Source organism: Formica exsecta, unplaced genomic scaffold (genome assembly GCF_003651465.1).
Source record: "Formica exsecta isolate Colony F162 unplaced genomic scaffold, ASM365146v1 scaffold465, whole genome shotgun sequence".
NCBI lineage: Eukaryota > Metazoa > Arthropoda > Insecta > Hymenoptera > Formicidae > Formica > Formica exsecta.
In genome coordinates this window covers 396,489-409,745 of record NW_021851887.1, presented here as the reverse complement: position 1 = coordinate 409,745, position 13,257 = coordinate 396,489, and the positions used below count along the sequence as shown (strand labels likewise).

Here is a 13,257-nt window from a genome sequence, read left to right as displayed (position 1 = left end):
GAATGCCGAAAAAAATATTGGGTATACGGAGAAAAATATCAGGTGACCGTCACATATCACGCGTAAATCAAATATATCGTATTGATGGTGCAAACGTACGATAGTTCCATCAAGTGAACTCCGCGCGATCGTAGTTGCACTGTGTGTGTGCCAAATATATTAACATTATCAAGAGACTTACATAGTTTCCTAGAATAAGTGCCTGCAAGTAAACACGTAGAAAACTACCGAGAGTGAAAGGAATCAGGTATACTGCACAAATATAACGTATCAATGGCAAGAACGTGCAACAATTCTGGTGATTAAACTCTATAGTTCCAAGCATTGTTAAACGTATAAATGTTTCAAGCATATAGAAGCATCTTTTTTGCAACAGACTCGTTACTTTATTGTTTTATAAGATATATTATTTTCTGTTTTAAAATTTATAGCAATGTTGTTGTGTATGTACCATATAATTATTATATTCAAACACGATCATATAACGAATGAGATAACAAACAATTTTTTCAAGCAGATTTAGTTTTTATGTTTCAAAATACATAAAATAATATACTTTCAAGAAGATCTTTGAAGTAGTCCCTATACATTCATCCCAAAAAATTTTGAAAAGAAAATTATTGTACAAATCATTCTTCTAAAAAATTATAATTTAACAGTTATAATACTTTAATTTATATCATTATACATATTCTGAACTTATGCTTGAACATTTATCAAAAGACGCTAATATTGCCAAAAACAATGATCAATTATGAAAGCAATAAATCTATATTTTTTATTGTATGTATAATAATAAATAAGATATTTGAAAATAGAGTTTTAAAAAGAAGTGTGTGCATGTTTCTATAATAAAAGAGCTTATCAAATTCTCCATTCTTTCTTTAACATCCTATACAATTCTAGCAATCATAATAACATGAATTATTTCATAAAATTATGATATATGTATACATATGTATTTAAATTTGAAATTGAAATCTCGCTAAATAAGCTTTAAGAAAAATAACTGCAATATTATGTGCAGTGATATATTCTCTTATTTTATTCGCATTTAGGCAGTTACATATTTACATAGATATCATGAACAGTAATGCTTAGGTACGATACTAAGTGTGGAGCCATTTTACATACCTACATCGTGATATATACAAAAATGTATGTCAGAACTCATTGTCCTTTTAAGAGTTATCGTGACATTATGTTAATTAACTGGAAAATAAGTTATCTTTTTTAGTGATATATTATATCAATCAGTAATAATAATGGGATTATATGCCATAAGATAAATATTATTTAAATGCTTACTAAAACATGACAGTGATATACACGATATGGCAAGTTGATGATAGTTTACATATATTGCCAGCTGTAATCGTTTATAGAGGATGTATTAAAAGTCGTGTATTATCTCTCAATTATATAAGGAATGCGTTATTAAGAGAAATATTTCGGCTTTTGTTGCATCCAGTGTACTCAAAGTTATTCACTGTATATTTTAGTTTCATTTATATACTAACATATATAAAGTCGTATTCACATATGCTTGCATTTCGGTAATTTATATGTGTAGCTCATAATATACCTTTTATCTCTCTTGATTTTAATTTATATATTTTACTCTAATTTATTTTAATTTATTTTATTTACGTCAGCTCGTTTTGGCAAACTGCTTAGTTGTGTCGAGGCAAATTCGTTGATAGCGAAAATCTGTTCACAATCTTATCAAATCATATTAATATATAGACATTTAATTCTTATTTCACTCTTATTCAAAATATCGAGTTATAAATTTTATCGATGAGTTCTATAAATATAAATGCGCGATAAATAAATATTCATAATTACACGTGATAACGTCTAGATTGAAGTGATTAGAGACACATAATTAAAGTCGGGTCCTTTAACCAACAACGGAACAGTCATGTTCACGAATTTTCGCCAGAGATTATTAACAAAATATTATATTACAATACTTATATATTTTTTATTGCTCTTAGGATCTATTGGCTTAAGAGATCGCCCGACGGGACATTTATATAGGCGCATAATATAATTCATTCATAACTTATATTTTTAAATAACTTTATATCTTACGTCCACAATAATTTATAACGGAATCTACAAACATAAAGAAAGATAATATATTGATATTGAATATATGTGTTTATAAAGACAAAGCGGAAATATATATTCCTATTAATTTATAATATGTAATGTAAAATGATTTTCTTTGGAACATATAACGAGATTCTTATATTAATGCCCAAAAATAATGATATGCAAAGAGACAAACGTTTTAGTCTTAAAGATAATTTTTCTTTGCTTTAGAAATAAATGAAATCAATGAAATCAATATGTTTATCGTAGAAAAGATATGTAAAAGATAAATCACAAGAAGGAATGTTTCTAATGTCTTGCGATATAAATAAATTGTGACTTTCCAACTTTTCAGATTCTTAGCGTTTTATTACAATTTAAATATAATTCTGCTTAAAGCCATTTTCCGTCCGATTTAAAGCAACAACATTGATAACATTTAATAACGTGTTATTTTCAATGGTATATCGTAATAACGTTCTTTCCACATAGCAAATAAGTTTCTAGTGTTCTCTTTTTCTCATCAAACTATAACAATATAACGTTCTCATCTTTCTTGGACGAATACTAGATTTTCATTTTCTTTTTTTTAACCAGGGGCAATATAAGTGTGCAATTATAAGGAATCGCTCCAAACTATGTGTGATATACCTTAGAAAATTATGATTTAATTAGTTAGAAATTGTGTTAAGATTGGCGGGTTTTTCTTTATTACATGAGGAACATTCGAGGCAAGGAGGTGAATGAGTTCTCGCGACGATACGACGAGGAAACTATTACAGCGAAGTAGTTTTGGTCAACTTCTTTGTTGAATATTTTTTATCTATATAAATCGGACATCGCAATAACCGTGCAATATATTATTTCACAGTAATTCGCGCGCTCCTTTCATGTGCATTACATAATTTTACTAACAGGCATCCCGGGTGCGTTTACATATGTCAGGTAATTGTCCGACTAATCACGATTTGCATTCTCTGTCTCACGCGCACTGTTTCATTATCGCTCATTTTGTCACAATGAGTCACTTACGATTAATTTTTCTCAGATTCTTAGTGACACGACGCGCAGCACTGTTTCTTGTATAGCGGCACCTTGCACATGTTCATTATTTTCACTCTGCTGCACAATTGCGAATGGTCCTTGCAATCTTCTGCAAATATTGTGAACGAAACAATGTTATCGTTATCATTAATATTAGCCATTCTACGTTATCAAAGAATTGAGAGAAATTAATATTAGCATAACAACAATTAAAATAACTAAATAGATTAGTATACAGGTTAAAAATCTTAAGAATTGATATATCTCTCAGGAAAACTTACCGGGAGATTGAGGACAAGGCGGACCTCTGCATGTTTTCATTACAGGAGGTCGTGGTATATCTCTACAGGCGTTTCCCGCCGGCTTTTTTGTGCCAAACCATACGCATTGTAGAATCCTATATTTAATACCATCTTCTTCGCAAGACGCAGTGCACTGTGCAATGTTAGATAATATCATTAGCGTAAACATTGCTATTATCGCATCACATTTTTAATCTTATTTACCTCAGTCCATTCGCCGACTCTCCAGACACCTTTACAAGCGTCATTGTAGCATTCCTGTCTTTGTAACGGCTTCGTGGTTTCATCGCACTTGCCCGGATCTACCAATGTGAAATTCTTTTGACTGTCCTCTTCCGTATCGTACACCAAGCGGCAGCTAACATCTCGTTTCTGCATCGCCGTCTTCCAATTGAAGCATCTCGACATTTCGCATGGGGTCCACTCGGTGGCATGCCATTGAGGACACCTGCCTCTTCCGCAGGGTCTCACCTTCTGAGGTACGGGATGTCCGGCGTCCTCGCATAACTTTTGACCGATAACTGTTGCCGGCGAAAAAGGCTTGGAGTCGCCGTCCAATTTCTTTGATCGTACTGTACATTGTGCACCTCGCATCTGTGAAAATAAACGTCTCGTAATAAGTAATTTTTCGTTATTATAATGTTTGTTGTAGATTGTTATTTTTAACATATTACTTGTTTATATGAATCTATTTCGATACGATTTAAAGATAGTATTATGTAAAAGGAAAAAAAAAAAAAATAAATAAAATGAGCAAATATATTTGTAATATGTATCAAGAATATTTTAACGTTTTTAAACATTACTTATTTTCAAGTATTTTTTAGATAGCTGCTTAACAACGATATTAACCATGTTACAAATTTTTTTCTTTAATAAACTTAAAGATTATTAATTTTTTCAATTAAAATTAATCACGATCTTACCTGTTAATCACGGAAGTTAATCACGGAAAAACTTACCTGGAATCCGCTTCCTCCGCAAGTTTGAGAACATTTCGACCAGTCGGTCGTGATCCATTCGAACACCAGAACATTGTCCGTAGCTGCATTATAAGTCCTTCGTTTAATTATTGAACCACTTAACCATCATCAAGGCAATATAACTCATCAAATCAAGAGTCTTACCTAATACAGCGAGTGATTCCACAAAAGGATCCTTCGTTGTATTGTCTTCTTTCGTTATAGTGGAGGTCAAAACGTTCGCGGGCTTATCTTCATCGGCCGAACGTTGTCTTTCTATAAAGGTCTCTTTTAGATTAACTAAAGAGGTCTTCTCTACAGAATCAGCATGATCCTCTCGATTGCGAGATAAGTTTTTTACGTCTTTATCGGGATCTTCCCCAACAACTTCCAACATCCGCGACTTCCAATCATCTATCAACGTCGCGTCATCTTTCGCTCTATTTTCCAGATCTCTACTAATAGCCGGAAATCGTACGATTGTATAATCTGCTGTCGTATGATTTTCCACATACGGTTCGATTTTTCGCTTATCCAACTCCTCTTCAAATGCATCACTATATTCAATTGTCCTATTTGCGCGGTTTAAACTACGATGGTTTGATTCTGGTATCTTTAACTGATCCTCGAGACTTCTAGACATCATTGTCGAAGTGATGATCGATGAATCTTTAGTTCTCAAGTTTCCATAGGCGTCGTGATTGATGGACTTCTCACTATCGTCAATAAGACTACTCCCCTCCTTGAATATTTCCTTTCTCGTGCTCGACTCTTCGACATAATACACGTTCATTCCACTGTTTCGAGGAGACGTGACGGACTCGGTCATAACTCTACTCTGAACGTGACTTTTGGGCGTGGTACTCCATTGATCTTTGTACTCGTTTCGCGACTCTTGCCATTGCCGTTTCACATTTTTTAGCGATTCCTCGATATAATCAATATCAGAGTTCGTATTAACCTCGGTATCCACTTTCTCCATTACATGAGAGGTCGACTTGACATCATCGCCGTTTTGTAGCCCGAATATAGATTCATTCAGGTCGTAGGGATCGACGTCGATGAATATCCGCTCTTCGTCTGGGCCAAAGGTCTCATCGGGAATGGCTGTGTTGCGATACATACTGTCAAAGTTATCTTCGAGATTTTGATACACGAAGTCGGTCTTCCTATTAGACATTCTGTGCTTCGTCGCCGCCGATCCTTTATGTTCATCTCCGAATGATGTGGTAACGGCCTTGTGATTATTACTCGTGACTATTTCGCTGCGAAACGGCCAATAGGCCTGTCATAAAGCGCGTTAATATCGAACATTAAATTTGACAGAATGTAACGAATGTATGTCGAGAGAGTAAAATGTCGAAAATTTATTATACAGTAGCGGTAGAAATACAAATACAAATAGACAGACCCGCGTCACATGTTCGTCAAGTTTGCTCACATGTTAACATCTTACCTTCAAGCTCGATACCAAATAGCTCAAGTGTGGCACAAGAGCAGAAGCACTTGACGGAGCGGGTGACTCCACAGATTCATGATATCCCGGCTGATTGATAGTCAAATATCGAATAGTCGACACCAAGGAAAGTTAATCCACGAGTGCAAAGCAAAGAATATAAGAACCATCACCAAAAAGTTAGTTTAATAAGTTTCATGCGTACGTGATTTGTTAAGCAATATCAAGATACACGCAAAGAATTAGCGTCGTAAGAGACAATTTTTGATACTAGAATCTGTTTTCTCGTGTACCTGATTGAAAGAGGTAACAGTGTGTTCTTTTTGCATCATTGTGGCGTCTGACGGAGCGGGACTAGTTTTTTGCTTTTTTTGCGTTTTTCTTGCGGTTGGTTTGCTAGTAAATGCACGTTCATGACTGAGATCCTCGCTGTCGAAACGGTTTCCATAGACCGCTACAAAAAAAGATCAATATTGTGAAACTAAATATTTGTTACTAACAATTTTCATCATTTTTAGAATTTATAATTTTGTAATTTTATCATTTTTTCAAAAGATAGATATGATTTCATTTCTTGATCTTTTCAAAATAATATTTTGAGATAGGCAGAAATGTCTAAAGCTTCGACAAAATTGTTTATTGTTATTTTTATTTTTATTTTTTTATTTTAAGCAAAAAATACTTTTTTTTATAAAAGTTCGTATATTTCTCTCACCTGCATGATCGTATGGGCTTTCACCCGAATTCGCTGGTGCAGAATCCAGATTCGCGTTCCGTTGTAGGTGAACAGAATTGCCGAGTCGTAAATATTCCTCACTACTTATCTGCTCTTTGGAGCGAAATTTCACTATCAACTGCGTTTCTGCGTGCGAATCTCCAGCTAGAAAATTACCATTGCATTTTTCATAGTAATACATATATCGAAATCGAGATAAAACGTAGAATATGATAGGCGAGACAGATCGTTTACCAATACAAGCGTATATCCCTGAATCCGAAGAAACTATATCGATTATCTTCAAAGCTCCCTTCCTGCTAATTTTGTACTTTCTTGATTTCCGTATCTCTTTGTTATCTTTCGTCCATACGATCTGCGCTCTGATACCATTATTATTATGCATCTATCCTAAACGCATAGATATTATTCTAATAAAACCGCAAAGCTTGCACTTACTTGTCGAACTTTCTGACAGGACAGCGAATTTTGATAGAAGGTGTCCCATGAAAAATCTTGGCGATTCCGCCGATTTTTAAATCCACCTTCGCATTGATATCCGTTTGATTGTACGTCGTGTTCAAACTAGTGATTATTGGCAGCACACTTAAATCTGAATCGTGACAGGCTCTGGTATTGCAAGGTTTCTCGTTGGGTGGCTTTTGAGTTGGACATTCACGTTCCTCGCGACTCTGTTTGCGACCTTGCGCCATTATTTGTTCGCAGACTACATCTCGCCTTTTCACACCACCGCCGCACGTTTTTGAACACTAAAATTATCCCATTAATTCAAGTTGTCGGAAAAGTTTAGAGAGTTTTCAAATATACTTTATCTCAATATAAATAAACATAAAATATCAGACAGCTGTAATCTTGAAATTTTAAATAGATAATTTAATATGTAAGATAAAAAAATTTGTTATGGAAAATAATGCTAGAAATTAATAAAAATGGTTGAAACATCCATACTGTTTAAATTTTTCAATTTCCGCGCGTAATTACTTTGAGATGTATGTATGGGTATGAGATTAGAGATTTTTCTTTTTACAAAACTATGAATATAGTTGTTCTTCACATTCTTATACATTAAATACTTTTATTATAAAATTGTGATTTGCCGCATGATGAGAATAATTTGCACCGCTATTCCGCTTCATGTGTATATAACAAAGAGTTTTTTCCCCCTTTATTATATTAAATCCGTACACACAATATGTACAAATATATGTATATACCTTGCCCCATTCCCCCATGTTCCACTTGATAGGACAATCCCAGACATTGCAGTATCGTCTGTCGGCGGGCGGTGGTTGCGGACACATGTAATTTGGAACGGGCACTGCTTTGCCGGTGCCGTGTGTCACCTCGTGGATGCAGGTAACATCACGTGTCTGTATACCAATACCGCAGGGGCTCATGCATGTGGAGAATTCGCTATAGTTCCACCTGTGGACGCAGATAATTTGTCAGGAAAGATAACGCGGAAATATGTCTGAAAGAGTTGTCTGTGCATCATAGTATAATTACACTTTTTGTCAACCACACATGTATAGCAAGTTACACAAGTTTACATAATAATATATATGTTATGTGTAAACATATATTATTCGAATATTTTACATATTTTAAAGATGGGATAAGAAAATAAAAAGATTATAGAATGAGAAAAAGAGAATAAATAGCATCGTCGAAATAGACGATTTTTTTCTTCTCTAAATTTTTGTTTCTCATAATATTAACATACGCGGAACAATGATATTCATAAAACCGTACTTCGTTTCTCTCGCTAAGAAAATTAAATATTTAATGAAAAAAAATCCTTTGTGTTACAAACGAGAGCGAAAGTTGATACGTTTGATAGTCTAAATTACCATGATATTATAGCAGAGTATACCTGGGATTATACGAGCATTATGTAATGAAATATATTTTAACATTTAAGCATTAGATCGATATCTGTTGATCAATATTAGTTGCAATTACTTTACCTGGGCGGACACGGATGATCGTTACAAACTCGTATCCTTGCCTCTGGTTTCGTTTCCGCGGTGCATAAAAGCGGCGTCACAGTTTTCCCTGTATCGTCACGCACGCAGTTTATAATAAGATCCTGAACACCTATAAAAGAGATGTATGTATGCATAATACGTACACACAGAATCCGCCGTAAACTACAGATAATCTTCCCGGACCGTACATTCACCCTTTGTATCGTGTTAGTCGACACAGACTAATCTTAATACGATTATACTTGAGCGCTGTTAATTGCACAATGACATCGATTTTGCCAGGCTATGTCGACGAATTAAATTCGTTTCGCTAATCCTATTCGATAAACGATTCATGCCAGCTTTGCACAATCTATGTAATGCTCTCGTGTTTCGTTTATAAACACTGTATAAAAAATCATGGAATAGCAAAATAAGAAAAATTAAATTTTACTAATTAAAAGATATTAAGATGTATCTCATCTAATGAAAATATGAAAATGTATATTTAAATGTAGCAAAAGTATAGGATTTTAAGTTTTAAAAACTATATAATTTTTTAGAGAAAGAATCTTTATATGAATTTATATAAAATTGAATGAATTTATATAGAATCGAATTTTATTCGAGCGTAAGATATATATAAGAATTCATGAATACTTTTTAAAAAATAAATCAATAATCTTCTAAACTTTCTGTTTTCCTCATTTCATAATAAAAGATCAACGTATTTAAAGCAAGTTTCAATGGAAGTTATCCATCACTTAAAATCCATATATAACGGGTCGAATTTGAAATCCGGATCACCCGGGTGGTGATCTCTTATCCGTTCGATACATGCTGGAATATCAGAAGCAATCTTGGCAAACAATAGTCAGTCGCGTGTTCGTTACCTCCTAAGCAAGTAGCGCTGCAGGGGGTATAGCCAGTTTCCTTCCACGAGTATGTAGTCTGTACCTCGCTACCCGGGGCGACTTTGATGCCGCTGTCGTAGCCGCTTCCGACGGAACTGCCCGACGATGATCTACTATATGTATCTGTCAAACTCGACTCGGCGTATCCGCTGTCACCGATCGTGTCGATCCTGTAGGACAAACTGTTTTCCAATAAGCCGCACGGCTCCATCGTGCACTTCTCCGTCTCGGCGGGTTTCTGACCGGAACACTGGTTGTCGGGCAGTTTGGCGATGGTTTGACTGAACTCGAGGAATATCTTGCAACGTACCTCCCTATGCCTGACACCCTCGCCGCAGGTGACGCTGCAAGGGGACCATTCCTCGGCTATATACCTAAAATCCAAAAATCTCTAAATTGATATCTCCCGGATTGGCATAAGATATAACATGATAAAAAGATGCATCCGGCCGAAAACTCCGGTAACTGGGATTTTAGGTCACGGAAGGATGAAAAATGTGATGGGCGCGCAAGATTTGTAACCCACTTTCGGTACGAGCACTTAAGAGAAAGATTTAAAGCGTATATAAAATATTTTTTATTTAAAATATGCGACTGTAGAAAAATATCTGATTTTTTTTCTACTGATAAAAGACAATCTTCAAATTCAATCGAGACTGTGCTTAATAGATATTTGACGTATAGCTTACAAACACTATATACACATGTGTGCCTTATTATTACAATATTTTATAATAATTTATATCTCTGTTTTTAATTTGATATGATAATTTACATCATTGGGAGTCATATACACATACATGCAAATATTATATTATTAGATTTAATATATGCGAGTATGTATGTGTAAAGATAATGATGTAAAGAGATGCATTGGACATTTATTATATCAACTGTAATCCTAGCAGAAATATCCACAATAATACTCAGATTAAATAAAGTACTTGAATGTACATTCATTCTTTTTTTCAAGCACATTATGCTATAATGACATTATTTTAATATGATTTAAATCAATATTGTACATGTGTGTGTGTATGTAAGAGAGATTTAATTAATGAAATTTCGTACCTTCATTACATTACTTTCAATATCTTTATTTATTCAACAAATACCATATTTCCAATGGAAATTAAATGAATATTGTTTCACACGTTTATTATGTTTCTGTATATAATGTATATTTATTTCTATTGTATATGTTTCTATTGTATATTCAATACAATTCTCATTCAAAGCATTCTAATTGATTTGTGGGTGGATAATTTTTCACGTCAGTAAGTAATTTGTTAGCCACAAATGCTTCGATTTATTTTACTAATTTAAAAAGGATTTCGGTGTATATCGTTAACAATGTTATTTCACATCAATGCTTTCTGAATCCGGAGATACATTTTTTTTTTTAAGATATATATCAAATTCCGTTAAGCTATATTTATTGGAAATTATTTGAAATCTCTCTTTTTCGGGTAAAAGGAAACAAAAATCCTTTAGAAGACAATAAATTTTAAGTAATTTAAATAATTATAGTTTTATTTAGGAAGGATTAGATAATTACGCTAATACGACTATGCTTAAATAAACGCAGCTGAAATTTTGTCCTCACTCATCCTCGTACAAAATACATTTATGACAGATGAAATCGTTTTGATAACGGAAGGGTTAAATAACGCGTTATAGGTGCTAAAGCTACGAGGAAATTGTCAGATAGTACCACACAGAGAAAGTTATAAGCGCTGACTGAAGAGAATCTAGGTCCAACATCTTATGGAATTTCGCTACGGTGGTAATGGCTGTTCTAAAGCTGCTATCATTGTTCTCGAATTGCGATCGATATTACATATTCCGCGAGGATTATAGTGAAACGGAAAGTTAATACGAACCAAAAATCTAATGAATTAATCGTTTGGTGGATTTGCGAAGGTTATCTAAATTGGGTCTTAAATTAAATCAAACAAGATATATTTATGTTTTTCGAATTTCATTGTAGAAAAAAAATAAAAGTACGTTATCCATCTGTACCCATCGAGATAAATTTACGAAATACTTTTCAATTTCAACCGTTATAAATAAATCTATTTATAATTTGATAATATAAATTTAATTATGAATATAAGGGAAAAATCTTTAATGTTGCACTAATTTGGCTATAATTACATATGTAATTTTTCGATCCGCTTTTCTCATCATTTTCTATTTCTGTCTACCAGATTGGCTTGTTGTTATGTTAGATTTTTTATTTACCCGTGCATAACAATTGTTTAAAATGGAATGGAATTTAATAAGATTTATAATCAATACATTGTAAAATACTCGACAGTTAAAAACACTGATGTAAATTGTATACAGTATATGTATATGTGTGTGTGTGTGTGTGTGTGTGTGTGTGTGTGTATGTATGCAGTATATATAGGATATATTGGAAAGTACTACTTACGTTGATTCGGAAGGTACTGGCTGGTCCATCAACTTCTCCGACACCGGTGATAGCGGATACTGTTGCACCAGGGGCTGCGTCATACCGTCTCCATCTAAATAACATTTCGTATGCCATCTCATTTTCTATGCATATTCCCTTTGCACACGATAACCGCGTCTCCCGATATTTTTCTGGCTCGTCCGGGACTTTATTTCTAAAGTTTGTTCCGCACGATAAAGCCCGTCAAATCCTCAGTTTATAAATTGTCGAACCTTTGCTATATTACTCGACCAATAAATAACACGCTGTATTCGACCAACAACAATATCATAAAACTTAATATAATCTAAAAAAATACTTGGCACTAATAAAAAAAATTTGTTTTTTATTATTGCAATATTTTGAATCTGAAAATTAGTATCGTATTTCAAAGCAAGTCGACTTGCAAGTCCTGAACGTAATAATTTTGAAGAAATTTTTATCAGGAACATAAAAACGCTTTTCGAAAGAAATGTGTGTCAAAATTATATTCGATAAGTAATCTAAGAATATTGACAATTGTTCCTTGAGAAATTTATTGGATATGAAATCCCTTTGACAGACTTCGGAACTTGAGGAGCTGAAATTTCATTAGTTTTCATATAGATCCGTCTCTGATTCTCCGCGTAATTAGTTTATGGAATATTGCATATGAATTTTCAGATATCGTCGCTTATGGCACGTTAAATTGCCGTTCGCGATCCAATACGAGTTTAACTCAGAAATAACGCAATTACACATGGGACAAGCGACGCTCGTCTTGCATTCCTGTTCGGTATGAGGACGTTCCGCGGGGTCGCAGTCCCTGGAGATGGCACCAACACCGTCTCTGCATTCGATCGTCCTCGTCCGTATTCCGGTGCCACAGGTCACGGAGCACTGCATAAATAAAAAGTTAAAATGCACACTTCGCGTGGAATTGTAATGAGACGCAATACGGGCCGATAAGAAGCGCGAAATAATACAGACAGCTTATAAAAATTGTAGCGAAATTCACATTTCGGAAATGTTAACAATTTGCGAACGTAAAACAATTACGTTCATTCAAGTAAATCAATAGAGATAATTAATATGTACAAAGATTGTCTTACGATTATAGATAATGAACGTCGTGAACACGCGCGACATATTATTTTATCAATATTTTTTTTATAATATATTTAATGAGGAATTTATGTACGAGGCATAAAAAGAGTCTTATATAATTTGTAATTATTATTTCTTATAATTTAATAATAAACGAGGCAAATGTTTGTTTGACGGGAGATAATTCGGAAGACGAAATTCCAGATATCGCTCTTCTTCGAAACTAGGGAAA

The 13,257-nt window shown here is 33.9% G+C and overlaps 1 protein-coding gene across 3 annotated transcripts in view; it reads right to left on the bottom strand.

Annotated features, from left to right (window-relative positions):
* Positions 1–1,025: 1,025 nt before the first annotated feature.
* The window catches only part of LOC115241060 (protein madd-4), a 208,440-nt gene continuing 196,208 nt past the window's right edge, over positions 1,026–13,257 (bottom strand). For 2 of the 3 annotated variants that reach the window (XM_029816589.1, XM_029816587.1), the window contains 15 exons: positions 12,677–12,818; positions 11,919–12,012; positions 9,461–9,855; positions 8,568–8,697; positions 7,815–8,025; positions 7,039–7,349; positions 6,835–6,962; positions 6,580–6,744; positions 6,158–6,318; positions 5,865–5,954; positions 4,574–5,693; positions 4,409–4,491; positions 3,651–4,040; positions 3,426–3,579; positions 1,026–3,253 (listed from right to left, as the gene is read on the bottom strand). In XM_029816589.1, the coding sequence (XP_029672449.1) occupies positions 3,153–3,253; positions 3,426–3,579; positions 3,651–4,040; positions 4,409–4,491; positions 4,574–5,693; positions 5,865–5,954; positions 6,158–6,318; positions 6,580–6,744; positions 6,835–6,962; positions 7,039–7,349; positions 7,815–8,025; positions 8,568–8,697; positions 9,461–9,855; positions 11,919–12,012; positions 12,677–12,818 (3,675 nt within the window). In that variant the 3' untranslated portion in view covers positions 1,026–3,152. The remainder of the gene's footprint in view (positions 3,254–3,425; positions 3,580–3,650; positions 4,041–4,408; positions 4,492–4,573; positions 5,694–5,864; positions 5,955–6,157; positions 6,319–6,579; positions 6,745–6,834; positions 6,963–7,038; positions 7,350–7,814; positions 8,026–8,567; positions 8,698–9,460; positions 9,856–11,918; positions 12,013–12,676; positions 12,819–13,257) is intronic. The other variant, XM_029816588.1, reaches the window with a different exon arrangement.